At 48.2% G+C, this 14,172-nt stretch overlaps 3 protein-coding genes across 9 annotated transcripts; 2 read left to right on the top strand and 1 right to left on the bottom strand.

Moving 5' to 3' along the window:
- Positions 1–1,335: 1,335 nt before the first annotated feature.
- LOC135676459 (histone H3.2) lies at positions 1,336–1,972 on the top strand. Its single transcript, XM_065187660.1, has one exon. It carries the CDS (start codon positions 1,413–1,415, stop codon positions 1,821–1,823), a length of 411 nt encoding a protein of 136 aa, XP_065043732.1. The 5' UTR covers positions 1,336–1,412; the 3' UTR covers positions 1,824–1,972.
- A 1,620-nt stretch (positions 1,973–3,592) lies between these two features.
- Positions 3,593–5,073, bottom strand: LOC135676458 (protein WHAT'S THIS FACTOR 1 homolog, chloroplastic-like). The gene has a single exon (XM_065187659.1). It carries the CDS (start codon positions 4,979–4,981, stop codon positions 3,722–3,724), a length of 1,260 nt encoding a protein of 419 aa, XP_065043731.1. The 5' UTR covers positions 4,982–5,073; the 3' UTR covers positions 3,593–3,721.
- Positions 5,074–6,343: 1,270 nt separating this feature from the next.
- LOC103988105 (protein BYPASS1-LIKE-like) lies at positions 6,344–9,354 on the top strand. 7 transcript variants are annotated; one of them, XR_010514303.1, is made up of 3 exons: positions 6,344–7,733; positions 7,824–7,901; positions 9,077–9,354. XR_010514303.1 is itself a non-coding variant. In XM_009406629.3 (2 exons), the coding sequence occupies exon 1, from the start codon at positions 6,543–6,545 to the stop codon at positions 7,716–7,718; it is 1,176 nt and encodes a 391-aa protein (XP_009404904.2). In that variant the 5' UTR covers positions 6,344–6,542; the 3' UTR covers positions 7,719–7,733; positions 7,824–8,052. The 7 variants fall into 7 exon arrangements, 1 of the variants encoding a protein (XP_009404904.2); XR_010514304.1 differs by having other exon boundaries at positions 9,074–9,354; XR_671942.3 differs by having other exon boundaries at positions 9,059–9,354.
- Positions 9,355–14,172: the final 4,818 nt, after the last annotated feature.

Below are 14,172 nucleotides of genomic sequence, written 5' to 3'. Positions count from 1 at the left end.
CTCATCCAACTTGTTAGTATATCAAGCCAAGTTGAAATGCTTCTCCATAGGGATCAGATTAAATAACGTCATTTTCAATATCACTAAATGACTAACTTTGGAGATAGCACTTCAATATACAACTTGAAACTAAAATAAGGAATTATATCTTTTTATTTCCTAATTTGACATCATGGTCAAGGTTTAGATCAAAACATGATCTAAAATTAAATTCTACTACTGTGCAAGTAAGTCTAAGTCCAATAGTAACATCACGTGATATGGATAAAAAATTAAGCCAATGAAAATATTATAAAATAATTTACTATAAATTCAGGTTGAAGTATTTTTGGATAAGTAATTAAACTTATCAATTCGATGAGTTAATTATTCCAGTAAATCCGATCATTACATGAGCCCATAATTTATCCCCTTAGGTTTATGTTGTTAGGTTTTACATTTCCATCGACGAACTATATAACCATTGTGGTCGTGACAATGAAAGACCTGATTTGACATTAGTCATGATGGTACTATGAATCTACAAGTCCAATGCTAAGGCTTGCTCGAGACTTATATCTTCGTCAGTACAACTTTAATTTAGCTCTAAGAAACCTCTGCACTTAAGCAAAGTGTGGTTATAAGCAACCACCCTCATAATTATTCATGTATAGCAACATTTAATAATTTATTTATGTAAATATTTGAAAAATATAATATATTGTACAATTTGAATCCAATATAAGATTTGATTCTTATGAGAAAATGTTATTGACATCCTCGTAAAATTAAACATCGAGTCCTAAAATATTATACGTACAAAGATCGAGGTCGAAAAAAATTTTTGACTTAAAATTTTTAATATTCAAATTAGTATTTCGAGATATATAAGTTATAAAAAGTAATCTCTAAATAAATAAAATATTTTATGAAGAGATAATCTTTAATTAAAATATTCAGATGTCAAAAAGGAAGGTAAGTTTTATCATTGAGATTGATTTACTCACGCAAAGGATTCATCCTAATACTTTTCCGATCACTTATTTTCTTTTTTCTGAATTTGTTTCGGATCAAACTAAGGGGTATTTGGATCCGATTTAACGAATCCGATCCGCTGTCTATTTTAAGCGCATCATAGGTCGGTGTGGTGCTGCAGGAGAGAGCGATCCGCGTGGTCCTCGTAAATGAGATCTCGACCGTCCGTTTAGATAACAATCCGATTTAACGAATCCAATCCGACGATCCACGAGAACTCCCGCTTCGATAACACACCCAAATCCCCCAATATCTTTTCGAATTCCACGTTTCCCCGCCTCGATCACCCCTTCAAATACCCGCCCTTCCGTCGCCCATTACCCCAGCATCTCATCTCGATCCGCCTACGGCTCTCCGCGACCAAGAAGTGTTGTTAGCCTCCTCCTCCCGATTCGACGATGGCGCGGACGAAGCAGACGGCCCGGAAGTCCACCGGTGGAAAGGCTCCACGGAAGCAGCTGGCGACGAAGGCGGCGCGGAAGTCGGCCCCGGCGACGGGCGGCGTGAAGAAGCCACACCGTTTCCGCCCCGGGACGGTGGCGCTGAGGGAGATCCGCAAGTACCAGAAGAGCACGGAGCTGCTCATCCGGAAGCTGCCCTTCCAGCGCCTGGTCCGCGAGATCGCCCAGGACTTCAAGACCGACCTCCGCTTCCAGAGCTCGGCGGTGGCGGCGCTCCAGGAGGCGGCCGAGGCCTACCTCGTCGGCCTCTTCGAGGACACCAACCTCTGCGCCATCCACGCCAAGCGGGTCACCATCATGCCCAAGGACATCCAGCTCGCTCGCCGGATCCGAGGCGAGCGGGCTTAAGCGCTTCTCTCTTCTTTTCCTCCATCTGTTTGTTTCACTAGTAGCGGTGATGGGAAGGGGAAAGGAAAGCTGTAGTATGTCGACCACGTCAGTTTATGTTTCCTATTGTAAGTTTGTAGCCGTTAGTTCTAACATTGTCGCATGATCAATATATGAAGTTGAGGTTTAGTAGCACAACTTGGTTGCTTTGCTCATTGTAGATCAATATATTGCTTTGCTTATTCTGTCAAATCAGAAACCAAAAAGGAAAACAGGTCCACCAGCAAATACAGAACAATATTGACTGTGTAATGTACTAATGCACAAACATAATCGCGTAATATTGATCCAATCTGAACCAACACCATTTTAGTCAAACAGAATGCACATACAGTAAATTCTATTTTTTATTCATGCATAATGGCACAAGAAGAAGATGCTTAATTTTAATTAAATGCAGTGGATGGATGTCATGCGTTGATCATCCATATCATATAAATTAAATTACTACTAATTTAATTTTGATATGAAATCCATATTATCTGAAGTCTCCTTGTGAGCCATAGATGAGATTATCAGTTGATCATATCAATTCTCAAGTATCACTAATGATCATCAGCTTCACTATGAGGCAATGGTACAGAAGAGGGAGAAAAACTCTACCCAGAATTAAAACAGTAAAGTGACATCAACCTTATTTATGATCGCTGCTTTCTTCGGTAAAATTGTAATTTCTTGAAGAAATCTTATTCATACAACACACAAATCAGCTTAATAACATTCTTCCTTTCCAACATAAAAAGGAAGACTATGCTGATTATGGTCTTGACATGTTATACTAATAACTCGGTCATAATTCAAGGTTTTAAGATGGGCATGATAATCTAATTATGATAACAATAGAACTCTAAAATCACTGAAATCTATCAAAAGCCATAAGAACATAGGAAAAATCTTTTACATGTAAAGTCAGATGAAACTAAACCAGAAGGAAAATAACCAATAAATAGGATAGAAATCTGTCTATGGAGTAACATCAAAGGACAAAAGTCCTGTAGAATTTTCCTTCTTGTTCTCTCTCTCTCTCTCTCAGTGTTTATTAACACCTTTATATTGACATGATGATATTTCACCTATACTTCAATCCTTGCTTAAAACCATGGAGCAACCCTTCAAAATTCTATGATAATTAGAACACTCAAGAAGAAGAGGGAAATGATTTTATTACATTGAGAAAGGTTCAACTTTATAAAACATAAATAGACAAATTCCTACAAAGGGAACCACTTCAAATGAATATGCATGAACATACACAACAAAATAAGTACATCACATAGATGAAAGTGGCAGATCTACAGTCATTCAGTTGTTATTACAACAAAATAAAGATAATCTCATGACGCCGGGAACAAAGAAATACATGTGCTATCAGTTCTATCGCTCGATGAATAAGAATCCAATGCAATTGTCAGCATAAACCATTAGAAAAGGAGCCTGAAGAACTCCTATCAATATAATTTGAAGAAAAAACGATCAGGTGCATTACCTATATCGATGGTTGGCAAGGAGGGAGACCTACTTGGATGCTTGGCACATTAGTTCTACCACTCGATAAGAAGTCAATCGATTCGTCACTATAAATATAAAATAGGAGACTCACTCCTATCTACATAATTTTAAGAAAAAAATGTGGGTCGGTTTTATGGCCCAAGTCCATTTTTGCAACTTTGAGGCCAATAACAATGTGTCCTCTGAGCATACTAGGATGACAATACTTGAATGACAACATATAATCATGAACTAAGGCATTTAAATAAACGACGATCAAATTGTAACAGATGGTCACTATCCCACATTTCAATTCAAAAGGCATTAATTTCGAATTATACAAGAAAGGTTGCAGTCATACCTCCATTTCATCATGGTTTCTCGTCGAAGAGCACTTTGTAAAACCTTATCCTCTCTTCCCTCTTTTCAACAGTGTCCAGTCTCAAAGCTTCCTCTTCATTTTCATCATCTACTTCCTTCTTCGGTGTCAAGTCAATCTCACCTCTCTTCCTCTTCTTCCCTAAGTTTGCTAGATGCCGTCTCCGATTGTACTCGTGAAGCCCCTCCTGCATCAATTCCCCAAGCTTATCCTTCACCACCACCAACGGGTCCTTATCGATGAGCTCCGACCCATTGTATGCTTCCCTGAGGACCACCGTATAAATCTTATACCTGTTCGACACATAGAAGATGCACGGATGCCTCAGCAACAATAGGTTCAGCCTCACCGGCAATCCAAACTCCCTCTTAAAGTGCTCCAGCTTTAGGATCGATGCTTTCTTCCACAGCGACAGCGAAAGGATCTCATGGACGACCCCCACCGCCCGCTTTTCTGACTCCGTCCGGTCCTCCGAGTACGGCGAGACGTACGGCGTGGCGTCGTTGAACTCGTCGAACTTCTCCCGGGTCTTGAACCAGGTCTCCGGCAACGAGCATACGTACCGCGGCTCAGTTCCGCGATCGATGGCCGCGGCCTCGACGGCGGAGATCGCGAGATTGGGATCCCACCGGAGGAGCTCGATCTCCATCGCGTTCTGCCGCCCAGTGCGGTTGATTACCCTGAAGATCTCCGGATGCTTGGGAATGAGGCGCAGGACGTAGTCGTCGGGGAAGCCGAAGTTGCGCTTAAGCTCGTTGAGCTTGACGACGTTGAGGCGGCGGTCTCGGGAGAGCATGAGGAGCTTAGCGAGCCGCCGGGCCATGGCGGGCTCGGAGGCCTCCTTGACGCTCTCCTCCTCGTCGACGAGCGCGGCCATGCGCTTGGAGAAGGTGAAGCGAAGCTCCTCACCGCCGCCGCCGTCGGGGCCAGCCTGGCCGGATAAGGTGTCGAAGCAGCAGGGGTACTTTCGGAGCCAGTTGAGGGCGCGGCCTTGGAGGTCAAAGGTCTTGAAACGCTTCTGGAGGGAGCGAACGGTGGCGGTGCGGCCGGGGGAGCGGAGGAGGAGGTTCTTGATCTGGTTGTTGACGATCCAGCGGCGGTTGCGGGAGAGCGCCGCCTCCAGCAAGGCGTCCTTCTTCATCGACCATAGGCGGCGGCGGAGGAGGAGTATCTCCGGGACGCGATCGGGACCGGCGAGGCCGGGGGGGTTCGGGATGAAGCTGTGAAGGACGGCGACGCGCTTGGTCGCCATGGCCAATTTTCGCCCGGAGCTCAAACCCTTATCACAAACAGGTCCAGTCCAAAAACGACCGAGCTACTTAGAAACAAACAGAAGCCCAATGAGCCCACATTCCCACAGAAACATACGCCCACACCACCAACCCATCGGAGGAGCGTCAGTCTTCTTCTTGATCTCGAAATCAATGTTTTGAAACCCCCAACCGACAGGTGGATTAATCGGATCTGTTACATTGAAAGACTGTGGCACATGCCATAAGGTCTCACGAGATCATGTTGGACCATAAATGATCACACATGCAGATCAATTCGCACGACATAGTGGACCTCTCTAGTATTCTTTTAAGCATGTCATGGTGGCTTTTGAGACATACCCAAATGGCTGGTTTTGCCCAGCCAAGTTGAACATTCCGTTTCCTATGGCTTTGTAACATCTGGTTATGGCTACTGCCGCCGGTGCCACATCAACATCAACCCAATCAAAGCCAATAAGCTAATGCATGGTTGGTTGAACTTTATCTTCCTTCCATGTTTCGGGACTACATTCTCCATAGATTGTGCCCCACGTCGTGAAATTTCTAGGAGAGAAGTTGAAGTCGGATTAGGCGATTTAATTAGGAGTTCGTTGGGGAAGTTAATATCGGAAAACAACTTCCAAATGGGCATTTATGATTCGATTTATATTGACCATTCATTATATGTATTATTTATAATTTTACGTGTTCACATACGGTGGTATCCTCACGTAAATAAATATATTCTCATATTGTAATAATCCGCCTCCAATTCCTCATCCGACGTCAGCGTGATGGAATCCCTACGTGCGCGACGCCAACCTCCGCGATGCCGACCGACCGCAGTGATGCGTCCCAGGCATCAAGACCGTCCGTCCCCGACCGACGCTCAATCGGACGGTCGATGGCGAAAGGGTCTAATGATACATTTTAATCTTTTAATTAGCCTCTCTCTCGCGGATATATCCCCCACGTAATCTCCACGTGTTTGCGGCATTATCCGCCTCACCGACGTCCCTTGAAAGAGGGAGAAGAATAGCTCTCTGCCGTGACGTGGACGAGTCATTCACCGCTCGTTCTGCCGAGCCCACACCCTTATGTGGGGTCCACTGATTCGTGGGTTCGTCCGCGGACCCATTCTTGAGTTCCCAAGGTAGGCTTGAATTCTGTAAAAGACCCTAAAGTAAGGGGTAGTTTCGTCAAAGCATTGCGGAGATGATGTGCGTCAGCTCCACGTGGCACGGGAGAGTCTCCAAATCTGCGGTTACAGTAACCGCCTCTTGCCTCTTCGTCTCTTCGCTTTACCATTAGGAAAATAGGAGGTGGTTAAAGAGTTATCAACGAAGGAATAATTTCGTGGTCCCCCTGGCGGGGAAGAGAGGCGTCCCTTTCCCATGACGATAAAGGAGGACCACTAGGGTTTCGGGGGCATCGGCCATTCGCGACCTCCTCCGTCGATCGGATTCGCTCCTCCCCCTCTCCCTCCAATATCTGTCACTCTGGCTTTGATCGAATCCTGATGCATATGGTCTTGGTGTGGGGGGACTTGGAGGCGTGACGATGCCCACCGCGGACTTCCAGGGCTCGTCGGCCCCCTTCGCCTCCACCGGCCGGTCCTTCCTGAGCCTGCGGCGGGACCACGCCGCCGATCCGATGGACGCACATCATCGCCACCACATCGATGCCGGCGAGCAGAGGGAGCTCGACGCCTTCCAGCACCAGGTCGCTGATCTCTTCCACGACCTCGCTGGCGGCGGCGACGAGATCCTCTCCATATCCTGGGTCCGGCGCCTCCTGGACACCTTCCTCGTCTGCCAGGAGGAGTTCCGGGTGATCCTCTTCGGCCACCGCCGGCCCCCGGCCCTGATGGACCGCCTCGTGTCCGACTTCTTCGAGCGCGCCGTGAAGGCGCTCGACGTCTGCAACGCCGTGCGCGATGGCGTCGATCAGTTGCGGCAGTGGCGGAAGCACCTCGAGATCGTGATCGTGGCCCTCGGCCCGCACCACCGGGAACTAGGAGAGGGGCAGCTCCGCCGGGCCAAGAAGGCGCTCGGCGACCTCGCCATCCTCATGCTCGACGAGAAGGACTCGGGCTCCGTCCTCTCCCAGCGCAACCGTTCTTTCGGCCGCCATAGCGGCTCCTCTTCCTCGTCGAGCGGGGGCCGACGCTCGCACTTCCGCTCCCTCTCCTGGAGCGTCTCCCGGTCCTGGTCCGCGTCACGGCAGCTTCAAGCCATCGGGAATAATATAGCCGCACCTCGTGGCCACGAGGTCGTGGAGACGGCCGGGCTCGCAGTGCCTGTGTTCACGATGAATTTGGTGCTCCTCTTCGTGATGTGGGCCCTCGTGGCGGCGATCCCCTGTCAGGATCGCGGCCTCCAGATCCACTTCTCCGTCCCGCGGAGCTACCTCTGGGCCGCCTCGATCACGTCTCTCCACGAGAGGATCGTGGAGGAGTCCAAGAAGAAGGACAGGAAGAACTCGATTGGGCTGTTGAAGGAGATCCACCAGATCGAGAAGTGCGTCCACCACTTGATTGACCTGATAGATGCCGTTCAGCTCCCGATGGCGGAGGAGAAAGAGATGGAGGTGAGGCAGGGGGTGCAGGAGCTGGCCCAAGTCTGCGAGGCCATGAAGGAGGGTCTTGATCCATTGGAGCGTCTGGTCAGGGAAGTCTTCCTTCGGATCATACGAAGCCGCACAGAGGGGTTGGATTGCTTAAATGGTGTCGAATGACATCATCGTATCGAGGTTTCCTTGTAATGAAACTAAGTGTACAACATTGATGGTATATTATATAACCTTTCTCAAGTTGGCTTTCTGGGCTGCATGTGTTCACAGGCCAGAGACGGAAGAGCCTGCTAATGAAAAGAACCAAGAGATGGATGGAATGTTCTCTTCCACGAGTAAGTATAGCAGGTAATGCTCTTGTATTTACCGTATTGCATTCTGTATAAAGAAAGGTTTGGGTTGTTGAATTTTGTGATTCTGATGTTATGTTTTTGTGTCTTTGGTGTACATGTTTTGGGCTATTCAAATCTACTTGGCTATTCAAGCATTCACTGACTTAGTCTCTGATGCGTAAAATATTTTTAGTCTAATTATATGTTGGATGGATTTATTTTTTGGATGTTTGGCTTGGAGAGTAGTTGTCTTATGGAGTTCAGATTTTACGGTAGTTGATCTGTTCTGCCATGTGTGCAGTATAGAGTCGATACTTGTGGTTACAATTTTGTGGCCTGTAAATAATCATATTCAAAAGGGCTATACTATACTTGCAGTCTTTTAAAACAGGAAGGCCTACCAAGACTTACAGGTCGGAATGCAATGCTTTGTTGCATTATTTTGTCACCAATGAACATCGCTAAACGATACAATGAGAAATCCTCTGTAAAACTTTTTCCCTTTTCGAATGTTCTTGTCTGGAGTTACTTTTGGATTATGGATGGCACCACTAGGACAACATTTGCAGAAGGCATTGTATTCTTCAACTCACATCGTACGATGACCTCGAACCGATGTGATCCACCTTGTTTCCTGGCTCGACGATTCTTCCCTCATCCAAGTAATTGGTGTGTTCGGATGGACCTCGGTCCCTGTGAAGCTCTTCGGTTGAGAACTCGCAAATTAGTCTTCAGGGCTTAGTAGTTCCGTACATTTTTGCCTATTGTTTTTTCCTTTAGTACTTATATGCAGAAATCCATGCTGAAAAAATGGTCAAAAGAGAAGAGAAGGAACACTTACTTATTCGTTCTTCATTAGTAAGGTTTATATAGTTGTTGCAAATAAATTGTATTGAATTTGAAGTAATTTGGTGATATTGAAATCTATCAATATCAGATCAGGTGGGTTGAATTATGCTTGCTGATAATGCGAAATGTGGTTTATTTCGCATCATCTACTTGTGAAAACGAACTAGTTCCTTAATCCTCCAGTACCATATATTTCTAAATTTAGAGTGTGCATTGTGATATAGAAAGTTTGTTTGCTAATGCTGGTTGTCACTGCACTTGTATATTGTTATAATTATGTTCGTCCATCATCTCGGAAATGGTTTAATAGTTGATGGATTTTAGGGTGTGGTGGTGTAGCAGGAGCCTTCTATTTTGTGGGAGCTACTACTCCGTACCATATTTAGAGATGATGAAGAATCTATTAAAAGACTGAACTTGGTGTTCAAGGAAAATTTGTCTCTGTATAATCAAATTTATTAGAATGGACTATTGTCGCTACAACAGGCTGATCATTATGTTCTTGAAATTGTTTATTGTGGATATGTATGCACCTAAAACAGCATCTTGTTTGCTCCTCTTCCTCTGTTACTTGTGGACAATCAATCCTCTATATTTCAAATACAAGTTATAATTTCTGATGTTGAGATCAAATTACTGTCGTTGATGATTGAGTCATTTCATGCTGTACCTTTGTGTCTCGATCTGCACTGATGGAAGACAGGTTCTGAAGCCGAAACCTTGTCTCAATTTGCTCTGCTACGACAACAAAAGCTGGGAGACGACTTCTTGTCGACATGGGTATAATCTGAAACATTCTACCATCACTCAGAGAACGTTTTGATATGTCGTTTGTAGGACAAACTGAGTCAGGTGGTCTGATCATGAATCAATTTTGTTCCCAAAATATAATGTCTCCGTTTCTCTATGGTGGATAGGAGAGGAGATTGCGGTTCTCACTCTGCTTTTGCGTCTTCAATCCGATATGATGTAACTATTAATTAATAACATTGTGGCAAGAATTTTGAAGATTATAAATAATTTTGATTGATTTGGGATATACTTATTTGATTCGATTAATCGATTCAAATTGAATCAAATCAATTTTAATTTAAAAGGATATTAATTCGATTGACTTCGTTATTCTAAACCCTTAATTGGTTTAAACTAATTAATCAAATCGATCCAAAAGTCCAATTTTACAAATCAAGAATTAATTTAGCAAATTTTATTATATCTTCGATTCGATTGAATTGAATCGTTTCATTTGAAATATTTATTTTTTTTAAATTATTTAAAATTATAAATCGATTAACTGAACTGAATTAATTGATTTTGAATCTGTAGATCCAAATCGACACCGATTTAGACTATTTTATTTTAATCAAATCGAATAAAAAAATAATTTGATTCAGAGGAAGAAAATATTTTAATCAAAAATATTTTATTTTCTAAAAAATAAAAGAAAAAGATATATATTTTTGTCACCACCATTTTCCATCAGAGGAAGAAGACAATGGGGAAACACCTCATCATCCACACATGGTTTGCAATAGAAAACCCTGCATGTCAGGTTTAACCTAGTTGAACACCACCTATAAATGTATGGTTCAAAAATATTAACTAACTAAAATGACCTGCTTATGATCAAATTTCTGCTCTAAATCTTCTTCATCACCATCGTTCAATATTTGGACTCAGCTCGCCAAAGAAAATTCACATATATTTTCCTTCCCATCCTCCGATAGTGTTGGTGTCAACAATTTTATACCGTGGCCTCGGGGCCGACACGGCTTGTTTCGGATCCGAATGATGGGGATCTTGCTCAAGGTCTCTCGGGGTTGCTGATGTGGGCGGCCGTGCGGATCGGATCACGTCGGGGATCGTCGGGACATCCCGTATGGAAGGGTCCCTCTCCTCGGCGTTGATGGGGAAGTAGCTCCGTCTTCGTACCTGCACACAGGTCGGGTCGAAGCTCGGCCCGACCCCTCCGACGATCAAGTCAGATGAAGTGAAGAGGTCTTTTTTGTGTGTGTTTTCTCCCCCCATTTTGCTCCTCTCGGGAGCGGGGTTTTTATAGGATGACTTACTGTGTCTGTTGTGCCTATTTTGCATGGAGCAGGATTGTACTCCCGGCCACGTCTGACAACGGTGTTGGCGTGGCGTGAAGGATTAGGCCTGAGCAGGTCGTTAATGCGCCTCGGTCGGCGTTCTGGTCCGTTTGACCAGCTGCTGTCGGGTCGATCGAGGCGTGAGGCGTCATCTGGGGCAGCTGATGTCAGCCCGAGTCTTGTCGCCATTATTATCCTCATCATATTCCCCCCCGGAAAGAAGCTATGCGTCGGTCGTTGTAACGGGAGTCCGAGGCGTGGTTTCAGCTTTCAGTATTTGTTCTTGCCGGGCGGCTGCTGGTCCGTTACCAGGGGCGCGGTCCGGATTTAGCAAATAAGGGAGGCTGGGTGTGCGGCGGTGGTCTCGGACAGCATGCAGCTTGAGGAGAACGTCTCAAGCGGGCAGGCCGCGTAGAGGAAGTGGTCTCGGGCGACATGCAGCCGAGGAGCTCGGCGTAGGCGGGCTGGCCGCGCAGGTGTGGTCTCGAGGAGCATAGAGTCGAAGAGCACGACGCAGGCGGGCTGGCCACGCAGGTGTGGTCTCGGGGAGCATGGAGCCAAGGAGCATGACGCAGGCGGGCTGGCCGCGCAGGTGTGGTCTCGGGCAACATGCGACCGAGGAGCACGACGCAGGCGGGCAGGCCGCGCAGGTGTGGTCTTAGGCAACACACGGCCGAGGAGCACGACGCAAGCGGGCAGGCCGCGTAGGTGTGGTCTCGGGCAACACGCGGCCGAGGAGCACGATGCAAGCAGGCAGGCCGCGTAGGTGTGGTCTCGGGCAACATGTAGCCGAGGAGCACGACACAGGTGGGCTGCGGCTGAGGGGTATGGCTCAGGCGGGCAGGTCGCGCAGGCGTGGTCTCGGGCAAAATGCGGTCGAGGAGCACGACGCAGGCGGGCAGGCCGCGCAAGTGTGGTCTCAGGCAACATGCAGCCGAGGAGCACGGCACAGGCGGGCTACAGCCAAGGGGTATGGCTCAGGCGGGTAGGCCGCGCAAGCGTGGTCTCGGGCAATATGTGGCCGATGAGCACGATGCAGGCGGGCAGGCCGCGCAGGTGTGGTCTCGGGCAACATGCAGCCGAGGAGCACGACACAAGCGAGCTGCAGCCAAGGGGTATGGCTTAAGCGGCAGGCTGCGCAGGCGTGGTCTTGGGCGACATGCAGCCGAGGAGCACGACGCAGGCGGGCTGCGACTGATGGGTATGGCTTAGGCGGGTAGGCCGCGCATGCATGGTCTCGGGCAACATGCGGCCGAGGAGCACGGCGCAGGCGGGCTGACCACGTAGAGGCAGTCTCGGGCAGACTGCGGTCGAGGGACACGGCTCAGGCGGGCAGGCCGCACTGAGGTGGACTCGGGTAGTCTACGGCCGAGCCGTGTAGATACAGAAGGGGGTTAGGCCGGAGCTAACCGCAAGCCGGGAGGCAGTCAGGTAGATACTGAGCCTTCGCTTGGAAGAGAATGAGGCAGGGCCTGGATTCCTTTTACGAGGACTGCATCGAATAGCCATCGCGGGTGCTCGACTTCTTCTATGGAGCTCGCTGTCAAAAGTCGCTCCTCCTCACGGCCACCCAGGCCTCCACCACGATGTACTGGTTAGTCTGCTGGAGCATATCTGGTACTGTGGTGGGGGGTCGCTCCACGAGGGACTAGAAGAATCTGGAAGATCGCAGGCCTGTCATAAACGCTTGCACTAATAGAGAGGGATGAGCATCCGGCAACCCTCGGATTTGTGTTGTAAAACGATTCACAAAATGGGAGAGAGGCTCGTCCTCCCTTTGGTTGAGTCTGAAGAGCAATGCAACAGACGGCTTTGGCCGGGCGTAGGCTAAGAAGTTAAGCTCGAAGCCTTTGATGAGCTGATCAAAGGAAGCGATCGTTCCGGTCTTCAGACCATTGTACCATGTGCGGGCTGGCCCCCTCAAAGTCGTGGGAAACACCCTGCACATCAAGGCGTCAGAAGTTTCATACAGCGCCATTTGGGCACGGAAAGCGGCTATGTGGTCCGCTGGGTTGGTGGCGCCATCATATGCGTCCAGAGAGGGGAGCCGAAAGTTCGGGGGGACTATCTGATCTTGTATCTTGGGCGCGAACGGAGAACCTTGGTGTGTATCCTCCCCGAGCTCTCCCTTTGACCTGCGAACCTCCTTCTCCACTTCGTCGAGCCGTTGACTGACAAAGCGTAGCTAGGCTCACAGGGAGTCCGTTGAATCCGAAGACAATGCCTCGGGTTCCGGGCGGCAGCTCGGGTTTGCCATCACTCGATCTCCGAGTGGGGCCGATCGGACCCGAGGCGAAGTGGGCAGCTCCGGAAGTAGCGTGTGGGCCCGAATGGGCGGCTCCTATTGCCGCAGCGGTTGGATCGCAGGCGGATGCGCCGGATGAGAAACGAGCGGGATAATGGTTTGCACCATACCCGTCAGAGCTCGGACTTGATGAGCGAGGTCCTGAAAGGCCTCGGATGACACGGGCGATGGGTCGGCTGGGGCTCCTTCGGGCGGCGACCAGCCGGGTCGTTGAATAACCACCAATGGCACTCTGAGGTCGCGACGGGGTGCTCAGCTCGAGGTTCTTCACGCAAGGGGTTTTCCCCCGGAGCTCCGATCGGGTGTGACCCCTCAGCCGTGAGCTCGTCTGAGTCGATCGGGCGATCCCTTGACATTCGGGCCCTCCTTCTAGCGCCAAAAATGTTGGTGTCAACAACTTTATGCCGTGGCCTCGGGACCGACACAGCTTGTTTCGGGTCCGAATGGCGGGGATCTTGCTCAAGGTCTCTCAGGGTTGCTGATGTGGGCGGCCGTGCGGATCGGATCACGTCGGGACGTCCCGTATGGAAGGGTCCCTCTCCTCGGCGTTGGTGGAGAAGTAGCTCCGTCTTCGTACCTGCACACAGGTCGGGTCGAAGCTTGGCCCGACCCCTCCGACGATCAAGTCAGATGAAGTGAAGAGGTCTTTTTTGTGTGTGTTTCCTCCCCCCCATTTTGCTCCTCTCGGGAGCGGGGTTTTTATAGGGTGACTTGCTGTGTCTGTTATGCCTGTTTTGCAGGGAGCAAGATTGTATTCCCGGCCACGTCTGACTGCGGTGTTGGCGTGGCATGAAGGATTGGGCCTGAGCAGGTCGTTAATGCGCCTCGATCGACGTTCTGATCCGTTTGACCAAGTGCTGTCGGGTCGATCGAGGCGTGAGGCGTCATCTGGAGCAACTGACGTCAGCCCGAGTCTTGTCACCATTATTATCCTCGTCAAATAGTAACAAGTTAATGATATAATATATCTTTAGATGACAAATTAGATCATTGTTAGTGGTTCAAAATTAAACATACAAACCTATATTAATGCGTACTCACAA

This window comes from Musa acuminata, chromosome BXJ1-6 (assembly GCF_036884655.1).
Source record: "Musa acuminata AAA Group cultivar baxijiao chromosome BXJ1-6, Cavendish_Baxijiao_AAA, whole genome shotgun sequence".
In the NCBI taxonomy this organism is placed as follows: Eukaryota; Viridiplantae; Streptophyta; class Magnoliopsida; order Zingiberales; family Musaceae; genus Musa; species Musa acuminata.
Note: the sequence above shows the minus strand (reverse complement) of the source record. Positions and strands in the feature narration are given on the sequence as shown.